At 54.4% G+C, this 15,211-nt stretch overlaps 1 protein-coding gene across 1 annotated transcript; it reads left to right on the top strand.

The window, feature by feature from the left end:
- Positions 1–8,011: 8,011 nt before the first annotated feature.
- On the top strand, positions 8,012–14,282 carry LOC121162442 (E3 ubiquitin/ISG15 ligase TRIM25-like). Its single transcript, XM_040989435.1, has 6 exons — positions 8,012–8,662; positions 11,284–11,379; positions 11,543–11,776; positions 12,530–12,692; positions 12,825–12,887; positions 13,687–14,282. Exons 1-6 carry the CDS (start codon positions 8,084–8,086, stop codon positions 14,268–14,270), a joined length of 1,719 nt encoding a protein of 572 aa, XP_040845369.1. The 5' UTR covers positions 8,012–8,083; the 3' UTR covers positions 14,271–14,282.
- Positions 14,283–15,211: the final 929 nt, after the last annotated feature.

The following is a 15,211-nucleotide window of genomic DNA, read 5'->3' as shown; positions in this document are numbered from 1 at the left end:
GAAGGCGCTTCCCAAGCTCCAAATGGGACCAAATTTGGGCTCAGAGGCAGTGGTGCCCAGCTGAGACAGGAGCAGAAGGGCCTCATGCTCGGTCATGCCAGGGAGGTGTCCTCTGGGTAGGCCAGGGCTGGACAGAGCTTCTCTGGTCCAGCTTTATCACCCAGGCCACTGCTTAGCCCTGTCTTGTGTTTGGGAGCTCTCAGAGGACCGCTGGTGACCACGGCTCCCTCCTGTGGGAGGAAGGTGGTTGATGCTCCAACCCTATCCTCCAAGCTGCCAGTAAGGGACAGGCTAAGGACAGCAGGGCCAGGCCTGTCTGCTAGCTCAGGCGCTGCGGACTGGGAGCTCAGGCTTTCTGCTACCCAGTACTGTCAAGCCAGGGCTGTCTCTGTCTTTCTACCGGAGGCCTGAAGTCCCAATGTCCCTGACTCCTCAGAATCTGGGGTATCGCTGAGTGATGGCAGGAGCTCGGCCCTTCTGTGGGGTGACAGGGTAGGAGGCTGGGACCATCAGGCAGGGTTGCCCTTTCCGTGTGTGTCTGGACAAAGTCTCAAGTGCTGTGACCTCTTGCCAATAACAATGCAATGCAGCCTCTGCCATGGAGACCGTACTGCGTGGGTGGCCTTGCCACCAGCTGCCCGGCAGCCAACCCTGCCACTCCCCCTGGTGTAGGGAGAGGAGGGACGTCTCCAGCTGCAGGACTGACCATGTGCAGTGGGCGGTGGAAGGAGTACTGATTGGGCTTCCACTTTACTGGATCTGACAAGACTGGGAGATGGGGAAGAACAGAAGGTAGGGCCAGATGGACGGCCCACCAGAGAGCTGGCAGGAGACGAGGAGTGGGAGGTGGTTTCTAAGGGGAGGGAGCCTTCCCAGCAGGGCGTAAGTGGCCAACTGGACGTTTCCTCTGCAAGAACACAAGTGAACACCAAGCCAGGGCAGGTCACTTCCACATTGGACCTGGGGCAGGGGCCTCCCATGGCATGAGATAGCGCCCTTCTGCTGGGCACATATCCAAGGACAGGATGTAGGCATGTAGATGAGAGAAGTGATTGCCTGTGTGGCAGCTGGGCCAATGGGAGACAGGCCTCAGCAGGTGCTGGCAGCAGTGGGAAAAACAAGGGCGAAGGGGATGCTGGGACGAGGCTGCGGTTATTGAAACCAATGCTTTGCAGCAAAGCCCTCTGGGAGGGGGATGCTGATGCCTTGGTGGGGGGCTCAATGAGGCCACCTGTAGGAGGGCAGAACCACAGTGAATGACACAGCCACTCCTGGGAGCAGGCACCACAGTGCAGCTGTGACAGGAAGGAGCCGTGGCTGTAGCCTCGCTCCGCAGCAGTGCAGGAGGGCCTGGGAGAGGACCGTCCAGGGTGGTGTCTCCGTGTCTCTGCCCCTTCAGTCAGGCTCGATCCTACACACACTTGAACTTGCAGAAGACGGAAACACCCATGCCACCACAGAGTACGGACCTTGACACAAAGACAGTCTGCTGGCCAACATGACAAAGTGCCAGAACAGTGCACCTGCGCCCGTCGTGGGGCTGTGCCAGGCACTGCTCAGTCAGCTGGGGGTTGGCTCAGGCCACTCGGGCCCTCAGCAGTCTGAAGGTGGGGTTCCGTCTCTCCCAGGGCGCAAGAGCTGTGGGAGGATAGTTGCCTGAGAGAGAGCACAGGTCTACCCCAGACCCCGAGTCCTGTGTGACCAGTGTCCAGGGGGAACCTGCTGCAAGTTCAGCTGCAACCTCATTGTTTGCTCTGAGTCATCTGGGTGGTACAGAATGGGCTCGATTGCAGAAACCAAGGGCAGTGCAGGGCTCAAGTTCTGACAAGGACAGGGTGGCCCAAAAGTTTGCACCCCTAAAGCTTTCTCCTGGGGTAAACTCTCCATTAGGCCAGTTTCTAATTCTTCAATCGATTGTTCTATACAGTACAATGAAATTGCATCCAACTTTTCTATTTCCGTTTTTTTAAAGAAGGCTTATTTATTATTTTGATTGGAAAGGATGGTATACAGAGAGAAGGAGGTACAGAGAAAAAGATCTTCCATCCACTGGTTCATTTCCTAAGTGGCTGCAACAGTCGGAGCTGAGCCAATCTGAAACCAGGAGCTCTGCAGGAGCTTCTTCCAGGTCTCTCACACGGGTGCAGGGTCCCAAGGCTCTGGGCCATCCTCCACTGCTTTCCCAGGCCACAGGCAGGGAGCTGGATGGGAAGTGAAGCAGTGGGGGTTATTAGAACCAGTGCCCACATGGGATCCCTGCATGTACTAGGCCATGTGTCAGGCCTTCCATTTCTCTTTTAACATGAAAATCTGAAGATCATTCTTTTTCCAAGATAATGGACAGTGGAAATTTAATTCAGTTAAGCCAACACTACACTTTCTTTGATAACTAATATCTCTTCTGTGTGTTATATTTTACAAATCAGAGGCTGCAGCCTTAAGTCTGATGTTAACGGTTCATGAGACAGAAGATGACCATTTGTGTTAGTAAGCTTTCTCACTAGGAAGTGCACGCTCCCTTGCATGCTCTTGGGGTGCTCTTTTCCAAGGCTGGGCTGTCACTTCTACTCATATTTCGCCCCAATAGCTTCACACACTGTGCAGTCTCCACTGCTGGTAAAACTGCTCCAAGCACACCCTGTTCTGCTCAGTTACAATGTAGCCAACAAGCACAGATTGAAAACCAAGCCATTGAAAGGTGCCACGGAGCTCTTGAACTAGACCGTGAGGTGGAGGAGGACTTGAGCCACAGGTGTGGGCCTCCCAGCATGGCTGCCATCCAGCACTCTGGAAGCACAGGTGCGCTTGCTGCCATGGGCTGCCCAACCAACACATGCCCAGATGGCCAGGGCCCTGGAGACCTATAGCCGAATCCCAGAAGCCTGCAGAAGAAGGGGAGGGTGCTGCAGGCAAGGGAGAGGGTTTGGCTGCAGAGCCCAGGCCCAGTTGAAGGGGGAGGGACAATGACAGAGCCTGACCCATCCCCTCTGACGCTGAAGAGCTGACTCTAGGATTTAGAGAAGGGTAGAGTCACATGAGTTCATGGGCAGGTGTGGGCTTGGAAAAAGGTGCAGCCAGCTTGAGGCGAGATTGTGAGTTCAGTTCCTGCCAGGTTGAGTGGGCCGGCCGGCACTGATACGGTCTGGAAGAGAGTGGACAAGACTGGATCCCGAGGGTGACTGAGTGGTGACCCCGTGGCTGTGGGCTCGGGATGGAGGCAGCCAGGCCTTCCCACTCCTGCCCTCCTAACCCCTCATGGCCACCTGCGCTGCTTCCTCTTCTCCACAGCCCAGTGAGGTATTTCTGCCCTGTTCTGCAATGCAGAGTTAGGGGGGCTGCCCCTGGCCACACAGCTCTCAGGGAGCTGGGGGAATAAGGTAGATGTGGTGGTGAGGCCTCTCCAGCTACCACAGCAGGAGACAAGCATCATGGCTGAAGTTCAGGGTTGAGGCCACAGCTCCCTTTGTGCCTACCACTGTATGAGCATTTCCACACATGCACAGAAGTTGAAGCCAAAGTGTTCATTTAAGTCCCGTCAAGATAAATGGGAAGGAAGGTGTGGGATACCCTTCCAGTGGCCTTAGCCGAATGAAATCCTGCCCATGCAACAAAATGGGTGAATGGTTGCCTTAACATGATAAGCCATACACAAAAGCTCAACTATTGTACTATTCCATTCTTTAAAAAAATTATTTTTATTGGAAAGTCAGATATACAGAGAAGAGAGGAGACAGAAAAATGTTCCGCCCATTGATTCACTCCCCAAGTGACCGCAGCAGCTGGAGCTGTGCCAATCCAAGAGCCAGGAGCCTTTTCTGAGTCTTCCACACGGGTGCAGGGTACAAGGCTCTGGGCTGTCCTCGACTGCTTTCCCAGGCCACAAGCAGTGGGTTGGATTGGAAGCGGGTCCACTGGGATTAGAACCGGTGCCCATATGGGATCCTGGCGCATGCAAGGCGAGGACTTTGGCCTCCAGGCCACGGCGCCGAGCCCTGTACTATTCCATTCTTCTGGAATATTCACAACAGGCAAATGTACAGAGACCAAAAAATAAATAAATAAATAAAAGATTTTTAGTGGTGGGGGTGGGGAATATACTGCTTAATGATTCCAAATCTGTTAGGAGTGATGCAGAAGTTGGGGTTTTAGCCCATTCACACTCCTATAATAGGAATACCATAAACTGGGTGACTTAGACAACGAAATATATTTTTTAGTAGTAGCTCTGGAGTCTGGTTTAGAGAGAATGGATGTGTCTAAGATCAAAACACCAACAGTGATTTGTCAATGAGTCACTTTTTTATTTTTAAGATTTATTTGAAATGCATAGTGACAGAGATCTTTCATCCACTGTTTCACTCTCCAAATGATTCCAACAGCCAGTGCTGGGCCAGGCTAAAGCCAGGATCCCGGCACTCCGTGCAAGGCTCCCATGGCAGCACGGGCACCCGAGGACTTGAGCCTTACCCTCTGTCTTTCGAGGTGCAGTTGGACTGGTACCAAGGCTCTGCTAGAGGAGGCCCGCAGCAGAAGCAACAACTTGGCCTGCTGTGCCACTTGTTACTTCTGTGACCCGCATGACAGAGAGCAGTTCAGGTTTTTTTAGAGCTATAAAGATTTATTTATTTATCCGAAAGACAAAATTACAGAGAGAGATAGATCTTTCTTCCCCCTACTTCACTTTCCAAAGGACTACAGCAGCCAAGGCTAAGCCAGTTGAAGCTGAGAGCTTCCTTTGTGTCCCATTTGTGAGTGTAGGGGCCCAATCACTTCAGAAGTAGCACTTTTTTTAAAGACTTATTTTTATTGCAAAGTCAGATATACAGAGACAAGGAGAGACAGAGAAGAAGATCTTCTGTCCAGTGATTCATTCCCCAAACGGCCTCAATGGCCAGAGATGAGTCAATCCAAAGCCAGGAGCCAAGAGCTTCTTCTGGGTCTCCCACTTGGGTGCAGGTTCCCAAGGCTTTAGGCCATCCTCGACTGCTTTCCCAGCCCACAAGCAGGGAGCTGGATGGGAAATAGGGGCACTAGCGTTAGAACTGGCACCCATATGGGATCCCAGCGCATGCAAGGCAAGGACTTTAGCCACTAGGCTACTACGCTCAGCTTACTTTTTTTTTTTTAAGATTCATTTTGTTTTTATTTGAAAGGCAGCATTACAACAGAGAGATAAGGATAAGGGGTGTGGGGGCAGGGTACGAGTCCAGTAGGGGAGCTATAGGCACTCCTCTGCTGGGCCACTGCTTGTGCTGGTGAGCATGAGCTGGAAGCGGGGGAAGACCAGGCCAGGAAGGGCTACAACATCTGTCGGCCTCCATGGGAAATGGGTTAGGGGGAGAACCAGGCTGGACTAATCAATGGTATCTATTGGTGCAGGCATGAACCAGAATAAGGCAGGCTGGTTAGGCTTCCCCACAGCATCAGCCACTTAAGTGCCAGGACTGGGGCAAGTCCTGTCGAGCTAGACTGCAGAACCACCTAGAGAGTGCAAGATGTGGGGCGGGAAGTGGGTCCATTAGGGAAACTGTGGACACCTTTCTGATGGGCTGCAACTCCCACTGGTGAACTTGAAAAACAGGACTGGGGGTGGGCCTAGCTGGACAGGTGATGGCACCAGTTGGCGTGAGTGTGGGTCGGAGGGTAGAGGTAATTGGATTGAGTTAGGCTCAATGCCCAATGATGTATATAATTGCTGAATGGGGTGTGGGACAAACCTCATCAGTCCACTGCACATGCTGGCAGGCACAGGAACCAGGACAGGAGGCTGGATAGTGGGGGATACTGGTTGTTGCTCTAATGAGGCTCCAGCTCCCCATGCTGTACGTGAGGGCTGAGTGTGTGGAGAGCAGGGCTGGGCTGAGCCGCAGCATCCATTGGTTTGCATAAGAGATGGGGCTGGAGAGAGATCTGACCTAACAATTGCAAATACTAGGTTGTATATAGGCTGATGTGGGTGACAGGCTGAGCCAGACCCTGTACAGGCAGGCACACACAAAAGTCAGGTCTGGGATCACCTCAGACGAGATTCTTTGAGAGTCCCCCCAACTAAACCACTGGACTCAGAACTCCAACTATGGGGATAGTGGCAGGACCTGTGGTCTGACAGTGCATGTGTCAGAGCTGGGTCTCTCAGTGGCTTTGATGGAGCACTGGACCACATACCCAGATGCACATGGATTTGGCAGTCCACTGGAGCCTGCAGAGGTACCATATCTGGTACCATAACTGAGGAAGGAGTGCAGAACAAATTGATCAACTACTCCAGCTAAGCTTGACAGCACATTTCTGGGCAAATGGAGACTGGGGTGGATCATGTCAGCCAACGGACCTTGGAAAGATGACCTCATCCTTGGATCAGTGAGATCGACAGTATTTCAAAACTATCGAAGTCATATCAGGCTATCCTCTGCTTCTTTCTCAGGCCATAAGCAGGGAGATGAATGGGATATGGAACAGCCGGGACCAGAACCAGCACCTATATGTGATGCCAGTGCCTGCAGGCAAAGGATTAGCCAGTTGAGCCATGGAGCCAGCCCCAAGGTGGCACATTTTATGACACATTAAAATCGTGGGGGGAAGGCAGTGTTAATTCTGCACCTTGCAGCACTGGCATCACATATGGGCACCAGATTAATAATTCTTTTTTTCCCACCAAAAGCAAAACAAAGCAACCCACTATGGGCCTAGATCGCTTTACCCCCGAGTTCAGCATTTAAGGGAAATGTAATATCATTCTCGTTCGTCCAAGTCCACAGTAGGAAACAAAGGCCTCACAACTTGATGAGGCCAGCATCACTTACTGCCTACATTTGACAAGGGCACAAGGACATCACATGAACCAAAAACTACAGGGGCTGGTACAGTGGTATATAGCAGGCTGGTCCTCCACCCAAGGTGCTGGCATCCCATGTGGGCATCAGCTCAAGTCCCAGCTGTTCCATTTCTCATCCAGCTCCCTGCTTTTGGCCTGGGAAGGCAGTAGAAGTCCGTAGGACCTGGTGTCCATGTGGAAGACCCAGAAGCAGCCCCTTGCTCCTGGCTTTTGGCTTCAGATCAGCATAGTCCCAGTCAGTGTGGCATCTGAGAAGTGAACCAGTGGCTGGAAGATCTCTGTCTCTGTCTGTTGTAACTCTGCCTTTCAAATTAAATAATTTTTTTTAAAAAAGGAAAATTGTATGTCCACCCCATTTTTTATGCAAGATTCCTAATGTTAGCAGATTGAATGATAAAAATAATAAAACACCAAAACCAACTATGGTTCATCAGCATGACCTCCTGGAAAGCTGCCCACCCCCAGGGGTGGCTTCTGGGTGAAGTGGTGAAGGCATCTGTGTCCTGGGTAGGAATTCCTGCGTTTGGCTCCTGATTCTGCTCCAGGTTCCACTTTCCTGCTAGGGCTGGGTTCCTGCCAATCCCCAGAAGGGACCCAGGGTGAAGTTCCCAACTGTCGGCCTCAGCCTGGGTCGGCCTCAGCCTGGGTCGGCCTCAGCCTGGGTCTCTGCAGGTGTCTGGGACCTGCAGCAGCACCCCCTTATGCCCTGATGACATCACAATCAGGAGCTGGTCACACTGGAATTATGACATTGGGAAGCAAAGATGGGAGTGGTCTTCCGCCTCCCTGCCAGGGAGACTGCCACAGCAGCCAGAGGCAACGCGAGCAGTGGGGCAGCAGACCCCAAGAGATACGAAGCACTTGAAGTGGGTGCTCAATGGACTGATCGGGGGGGCCCCCTGGTACCTGTGAGCAGGGGCTAGCACAGGGTTTCGGAGCCCCCTCCTTGTCAGGACCAGGCAGGCGAGTGTCTGGTCCACCCCAACACAGAGTTGCGTGAGTATTGGTCTTCCTTTGTCCTGACATCGCTTCCTTCCGCCCTCCCCACATACTCTCATCCAGAATTAATCCCCAGAGCACGTTCCCCACCCCAGCAACTTAGTCAACTGTACTCAGTCCTTGTACCTTAGGGCAGATAGCGCACCTCCACACCGGCCCTTTAACTTCTGCCTTGCTTTTGCTCTGTCTTCCCATGGCCAGCCCAGGACAAGTCCCAGCCCGCAAGCCTTCCCCCAAAGCCAGTTCCCAATGAGTACCACGAGCAAACCCTGCACCTTTGAGGACAAAGTCCTCTGTCCCATTTGCCTGGAGGTGTTCCAAAACCCGGTGACCACTGTCTGCGGCCACAGCTTCTGCATGAGCTGTCTGCAAAACTGCTGGGACTACCAGGCCACGGCAGGGCCCGACCACTACTGCCCCCAGTGCCGGGAGAGCTTCCCGTCCAGGCCCCGCCTCTGCAAGAACGTCATCCTGGGGGAGATGGTGGCCTGCTTCACCCAGGCCAAGGAGTCCCTGGGGAATCCCGCGGCTGCGGTGGGGCCCAGGGAGGTGCCCTGCGACCTCTGTCCGTCCCAGAAGCTCAAGTCAGTCAAGTCGTGTCTGCAGTGCATGGCCTCCATGTGCGAGAGGCACCTGCACGGCCACGCAGAGGACCACCAGTTGGTGGAGCCCCTGTGGGACCTCAAGGCCCGCCTGTGCCAGAAGCACCACAAACTGCGGCGGCTCTACTGCCGCACGGAGGGCTGCTGCGTGTGCAGGGCCTGCCGCCTGGAGGCGCACAAGGACCACAGCACCGTGCCGCTGGAGAAGGAGCGCGCCCGCCTGGAGGTGAGTGGGCACCCGAGCGAGTGTGCGCCGGCGGGCAGAGAGGACCAAGGTCCAGACACACACACACACACACACACACACCACCACAGGGCGAGTGGATCCTCCCACTGCTATTTTCAAATTTTAATGCTTCTATATTCGTACGGTTTTTAATAGTGCCTTTAAATTTGTTTTCGCATTTTATTTGAAAGGCAGAGGGACACAGAGATTTCCCATCCTCTAGTTGAGCCAGTGCCGAGTCAGTTTGTGACCAGGAGCCAGGATCTCCCCTGTGGGTGGGGTAGGGGGGGTCAGAGTATTCAAGCCTTCACCCTTTGCTTCCAGCTGTGCCCCGTGAGCAGGGCGCTGGGAGCAGGAGTGGAAGTAGAGCCAGCACTTGGATCTGGGTCCTCTGGCATGGGCAGCGGCCCCCGCACCAGCTTGACCACTGCACGGAATACCCACCCAGTGTGGCTTTTTAGAGTTTCCACTCCAGCTGTTGTTCCTGGTGTAGCTATAGCAGAGCTGACCCAACAGCCACGGGCAGCCAATCATGGCAAAGCAAGGAGCTTGGGACGCAATATCAGTCAGTTCATCACTGAGTTCCATTTAGTTTGGCTGATGCTTTGTTCAATGTAAGAGTTTCTCAACAAGGTAACACTACAGGCATACTTCATTTTGAAAGATTTCTTTATTTGAAAGGTAGGGCAACAGAGAGAGAATCTTCCATCTCCTGGTGCATTCCTCAAATGGCCACAACCTCCAGAGCAGGACCAGGCTGAAGCCAGGAGCCCTGAGCTTTATCTGCATCTCTGTGTGGGTAGCAGGAGGCCCGAGCACCTGGGCCGCCATCTGCTGCCTTCGCAGGTGCATCAGCAGGAAACTGGATCTGAAACAGAGCAGCCGGGGCTCAGCCCAGCCCTCTGATGCGGGCTGTCGGACCCACAAGCAAGACTTGGCCCGCTGCATCACAGGTCCACTGCAGGCATATCTCATTTTACTGCAGCTCCTGAAGACTGTAGTTTTTTGCAAATGGAAGGTTTGTGAGTCCCTGCATTAAGAAAAGCTATTGATATCATTTTTCCAACAATTCAGGTAGTGGTTAGCATCCAAAAATATACCATATTTTTGGGACCTGGCACACCATCTTATTGGCTAAATCCTTGCCTTGCAAGTACCAGGATCCCATGTGGGCACAGGTTCATGACCCAGCTGCTCCACTTCCCATCCAGCTCCCTGCTTGTGGCCTGGGAGAGCAGCAGAGGATGGCCCAAAGCCTTGGGTTTCTGTATCTGTACGGGAGACCTGGAGGAGGCTCCTGGCTCTTGGCCTCAGATCAGCTTAGCTTCGGCCATTGCAGCCATTTAGGGAGTAAACTGGCAAATGGAGGATCTTTCTGCTTCTTCTTCTCTGTGAATCTGATCTGTCTTTCCAATAAAAATAAATAATTCATAATTTTAAAAGATTTATTTTTTCATTTTTAATTGGAAAATCAGATCTTCCATCCACTGCTTCACTCCCCAAGTGGCTGCAACAGCCAGAGCTGAGCCGATCTGAAGGCAGGAGCCAGGAGCCTCCTTCAGATCTCCCATGCTGGTGCAGGGTCCAAGGCTTTGGGCTATCCTCGACTGCTTTCCCAGGCCACAAGCAGGGAGCTGGATGGGAAGTGGAGCAACCTGGATATGAACCAGTGCCCATACAGAATCCTGGTACATGCAAGGCGAGGACTTTAGCCACTAGGCTACCGTGCCAGATCCAAAAATAGATAAATCTTTAAAAAAAGAAAAATATTTTAAAAGTCAATGTATACATTTTTTCCAATTCAGTGCTATTGTACACTTAGTAGGCTTTTATATGGTATGAATCTAGTTTTTATATGGCCAGAGTACCAAAAATAATTCATATGCCTCACTTTATCATGACCCTCATTTTACTGTGGTGGTCTGGAACCAAACCCACACAATCACAGCCCACAGTTACACCTGTGTCCTTATTTTATAGTCTGGTGTGACTTCTTACACTGTTATAGACCAGCAGTAGTTCAAGGCCGGGTGCTTGGAACAGCATGTCCCATAAATTAGTTACGAAAATGCCATTGCTGGCGTCATGGTACAGGGGTTTAAGCTGCCACTCAAGACGTCCAACCGCCACCAGGGGCCTGGTTGGAGTCTCGGCTACTCTTTTTCTGACCCAACTCACTGCTGATGTGCCTTGGAGACGCAGTGGACAGTAACGCCAGCACTTGGCCCCTGCCACCCACGTTGGATACCTGGACAGAATTCCTGGCTCCTGGCTCCTAGCTTTGGCCTGGCCCACAGCCAGATTTCTCTCTCCCTGTAACTTTGCTCGATCACCCTGTCTTTCAAATGAAGAAAAGCTAAAAGAAAGGCAGATGGTCTTTGCTAGCAGGAATGGAGACAAGAGGTTTAATAGAAAGACTTGGGCCTGACAGTGCTGCCCCAGGGAGGCATCATTGCTAGAAGCAAAGAACCTGGTTACTAGGGATGGGCTGGCCTGGGCCACCCAGCCTCCGGCTCTGCCGTTCTCATTCTCACTGGAGCCAAACACTGCACGCAGAAGGTGTCTGCAGATGTCTCCAAGCCCTCTGATCCGAGGGCTGCTCCCCACCCACCCCACTCCAGGTTCAAGTCCGGAAGGTCCAAGCCAATGTGGAAAACCAGATGCTGATCATCACGGCCAACAGGCAGAAGCACCGGGGGCAGCTGGCCTTTCTGTCGGTAAGCGGGGCCCACACTGCCCTAGGGAACCTGCAGCAGCCCTAGAGGACCAATAGGAGGTGGAGAAGGGTAGCTTGGTGGAAGGCCAGGCGGTCCAGAGGCAATGCGGGCACTGCCGCACATCTCAGAGATGCCCTTCTAAGCCATTTCCTGCCCCCTCCAGAAGAGAATCCAGAAAATACGAGATGAGGTGAATGCCTGCTTCTCGGGGATCATCCACGAGGCCCAACAGCTGCAGGCCAAACTTCTGGATTTCATCAAGAAAGAGGAGGCAGTCACTCTGGACAAGCTGACAAGCTCCCTCCAGCAGAGCGACAGCCGGCTGCTGAAACTGGAGGGCGACAGTATCTGGCTACACACCCTGCTTACCAACTGCAGTGACGAGCAGTTCCTGCAGGCGAGGCCCGCCCCTGCCCCACCCACACCATACCCAGACCCCGCCCTCCCCAACTGGGCCCCGGGCCAGCCAGATTCCACCCCTCCGCCCACAGATGCCCAGATCTGCCCAAACCTCGGATAAAGCAGTCAACACCACCGTATTAGGGGCTGCTTTACACTGTCCAGCCCTCTGTCTCAACCTGAGCCTAACTCTCCTGCCTTCAGTTCCTGGAACCCCAGGAGGGAGTGGGGTGTGCCGTAGGGCACCCACTGTTTCAAGTCTTTCCAGACGTGGCCAGACCAGAGCTGGAAGGGAGCAGAGGGTCATCTGTAGATCCTGGCCTGAGATCCCTTCCCCATGCCCAGCCCCAGCCAGCCCCGCAGCTCCTCTCTTGTTGCAAAGTAGAATGGTTGCTACTCGCTTTGCTTCCCCAAACTTAACAGAAAGCATTGGGCAGTGGTCTTCACAAAACAGTGAGAGGCTTGGCAGATTTTCTGAAATCCTCCCCTGATTTTCTAAAGACCCTCTTTGCTCAGTACACTTAGCCATGATGACCCCGCCTCTGGTCAGCTCTCTTCCCCTCCCTCAATCTGACCGAGCCAAACACTCAGGAGGACGGGGGGAGAGGCGTCCGGCATCAGGAAGGCACCTTTTGTCCCACCTGCCGTGGTTCTCTGGACCAGTGGGAGCCCCTGGCATAAGCAGGAGCCTCCACCTTCCGCCTGGGTCCCGGCTGATGATGGTGCCACTGGCCGCTCCCTGCCTTACCAGGAGATCGAAAGGCTGCAGCAGTTCCCGTCCTGCAGGGAGCCCCTGATGGGCACCAACTGTGAGGACACACAGAGCTTCTTCCAGCTGCCAGAGTCCATGGCCGAGCTGCAGACGTGGCTCACGGATGTGGCTCACGGCTTCATGGCGCAGCTCCCCCAGAAGGGTCAGTCCTGGCTGTATTCCTGGGGGAGGGATGCCTACCCTGCCAGGGGCTGCCTGCATGCCTGCCATAGACCCCAACCTGCAGGCCCAGATCTCTCTCAGAAGGCTCCTCAGCCAAGTGTTCCCTCCCCAGGCATCAAGATGAACTCCTATGAGGTGCTGCCCCCAGCCGTGGACAGAAAGACGCTTCTCCAGTGTGAGTGAACAGCCTTGGGGTCTTCCTGATGGGGGTGGGGAGTACTGGGGTCCTCGTGCCTGTTTCTCAAGCCCTGCCTGTATTCAGGCCCTGTCACCTGCCCTGGGGCTGGTGGGCAGAGGATGGTACCAGCCCAGAGGATGGTCTCGCCCCAACCTCTCTCATTGTGGACCAGGGGCCTCAGATAGCCCGCTGATAAGAACAGAAGACATGCCTCTGGCCTAGGGCTCATTCTGCAGCACTCCCAGGCCCTGTGTGGCTCAACCTCTGCCCTCCACTAGACACCTGCCAGCGCCCCCATCAGACTTTGACCAAGCTGGCCTGAGTGGTTCCATGCTCCCCTCCCTCAGACACAAAGGAGCGACTGGCCATGCCATGCAGGTCCCTGCTGTGCTGCTTCCCGCCAGACCAGGGGCAAAACCGCACTGGCTAGTTCTAAGCTTTCAGGCAGGGGTCAAGTTCGTGTCCACCTCTGAGTGGCCTCCTACAGGAGCGCTGGGCTGTCTCTCAGCCCCGATCACCCTGTGTCCCCAACAAGTACAAAGGGAAGGTTATGTCAGGGTCTGGGGGAGACGAACTCCTGCCCCCCACCATGTCTCCCTGGACATGGTCTGGATAGCACCCAGTTCACCCCTCCAGCCTCTGTTGCAATGCCCAGAGCAGAAGGGGGAGGTTGTATGGCCAAGGTGGACAGGCCACCCCTAGGAGCTTGGACTAGACGCATCATCCTGTGACACATGTACACGACAACCATGTCGCTTAGCACTCACTCTCTTCCCCTGACCCCTCCCTCCCCAAGATTACTGCAACCTGAACTTCGACCCCGCCACGGCCACCAAGGAGCTGTACTTCTTCAAGGAGACCCACTCGGTGCTGAACCTGAGCGTGCTGCTGGAGCCGTCGGCCACTGCTGACCTGGGCTTCCAGCCGTGGCCGCAGGTGCTATGCTCGCGCAGCCTGTCCAAAGGCTGCCACTACTGGGAGGCCAAGGTGTCCAACTCGTGGGTGTGCCTGGGCGTCACCTACCGCCGCAGCCCCCAGCCCGGCGGCCTCCCGCCCCACCACACAGTCTACCTGCTGGGCCGCAACGCCTACTCATGGTGCCTGCAGTGGGACTCGCTCCAGTTTTCTGTGTGGCACAACAACACCGAGATCGTGCTGCAGGGCGCCTACCAGCACACGCTCGGCGTGGTGCTTGACTGCACCGCCGGCTGCCTCTCCTTCTACAGCGTGGCCGATGACGTGAGCCTCATCTACCGCTTCCTCGCCACCTTCCTCGAGCCGCTCTACCCAGCGGTCATGGTCAGCAGGGGCGCCTCTGTCACTCTGCAGCAGTACTCAGAGCTACCGCCAACCGAGCCAACCCAGGCCAGCTGCCAATAAAGCATTATTCTACTGATGTGGCTTGGCAGGGCATGCTGGAGGAGGGGAATGCCCCCATACCTCAAGTAGAAGGTACTCTGCCTGCAGCACCTGCCAGGGGGGAGGGGGCAGGTCCCAGGAATTGCACACAAGTGGTCCCCTGCCTTGGCACTAACCTCGAAGGTTTTGATGATGGAAGCAATTCTCCTAGGATGACCGCCGGACCTGGGCTTCCAGCCGTGGCCGCAGGTGCTATGCTCGTGCAGCCTGTCCAAGGGTCCTGTGACCTTTAAGATTAGATTCCCAACCCCAGAACGCAGTCCCACTGTGTTACCCAAACCGCTTCTACTCACCCCAGCAGAAGTCCCTGGCCAGAGTTCTCCAGGTTCTTTGGTCCCCAAAGACTTTGTCACTCGAAAGCAGGCAAGGCTTGGGCCTGGTGGCTTCTTACCAGCTTCCCCTCACTTAGGGCAGCCAGACTGCGAGGTGGCACCCAGTGGAGTGGGATGCAGTGCTCATTATCAGTCAATAGCTTGGCAATGCAGAGCTGATCCTGGACCCAAAATACCAGGCTAAGGCCGCTGACCCCACTGCCCAGAACTTGCAAAGCTATAAATATTATTGTCCTGGGTGGGTAAACCTTGAACCACCTCTGCCCCCTCAGGCTTCTGAAAGCTACCCTCAGTGCCATCAAACCACTCCACTCTGAGGCTGGCACCATGGTATAGCAGATTAAGCCACCGGCTCCAGCACTGGAATTCCATAAAGGTGCTGGTTTGAGTCCCGGCTGCTGAACTTCCAATCTAGCTCCCTGCTAGTGTGCCTGTGAAAGCAGTGGAAGATGAGCTAAGTGCCTGGGCCCCTGTGCCTACATGGGAGACCCAGATGAAGCTCCTAGCTCCTGGCTTTGGTCTGGTCCATGGCTAGCTCTTGTGGCTGTTTGGGGAGTAAACCAGTGAGTG

Source organism: Ochotona curzoniae, unplaced genomic scaffold, assembly GCF_017591425.1.
Source record: "Ochotona curzoniae isolate NIBS_2020 unplaced genomic scaffold, NIBS_Ocur_1.0 contig_523, whole genome shotgun sequence".
In the NCBI taxonomy this organism is placed as follows: Eukaryota; Metazoa; Chordata; class Mammalia; order Lagomorpha; family Ochotonidae; genus Ochotona; species Ochotona curzoniae.
The sequence above is the reverse complement of the archived record's forward strand: the minus strand, read 5'-3'. Positions and strand labels throughout refer to the sequence as shown.

What these genes read in the sequence shown, in the direction of transcription:
- LOC121162442 (XM_040989435.1), top strand. Translation starts at nt 8,084, where the DNA reads ATGAGTACCACGAGCAAACCCTGCACCTTTGAGGACAAAGTCCTCTGT. An exon ending in GGCGCAGCTCCCCCAGAAGG is followed by an intron (nt 12,693 to 12,824) that starts GTCAGTCCTGGC and finishes TTCCCTCCCCAG; the next exon opens with GCATCAAGATGAACTCCTAT. An exon ending in CAGAAAGACGCTTCTCCAGT is followed by an intron (nt 12,888 to 13,686) that starts GTGAGTGAACAG and finishes TCCCTCCCCAAG; the next exon opens with ATTACTGCAACCTGAACTTC.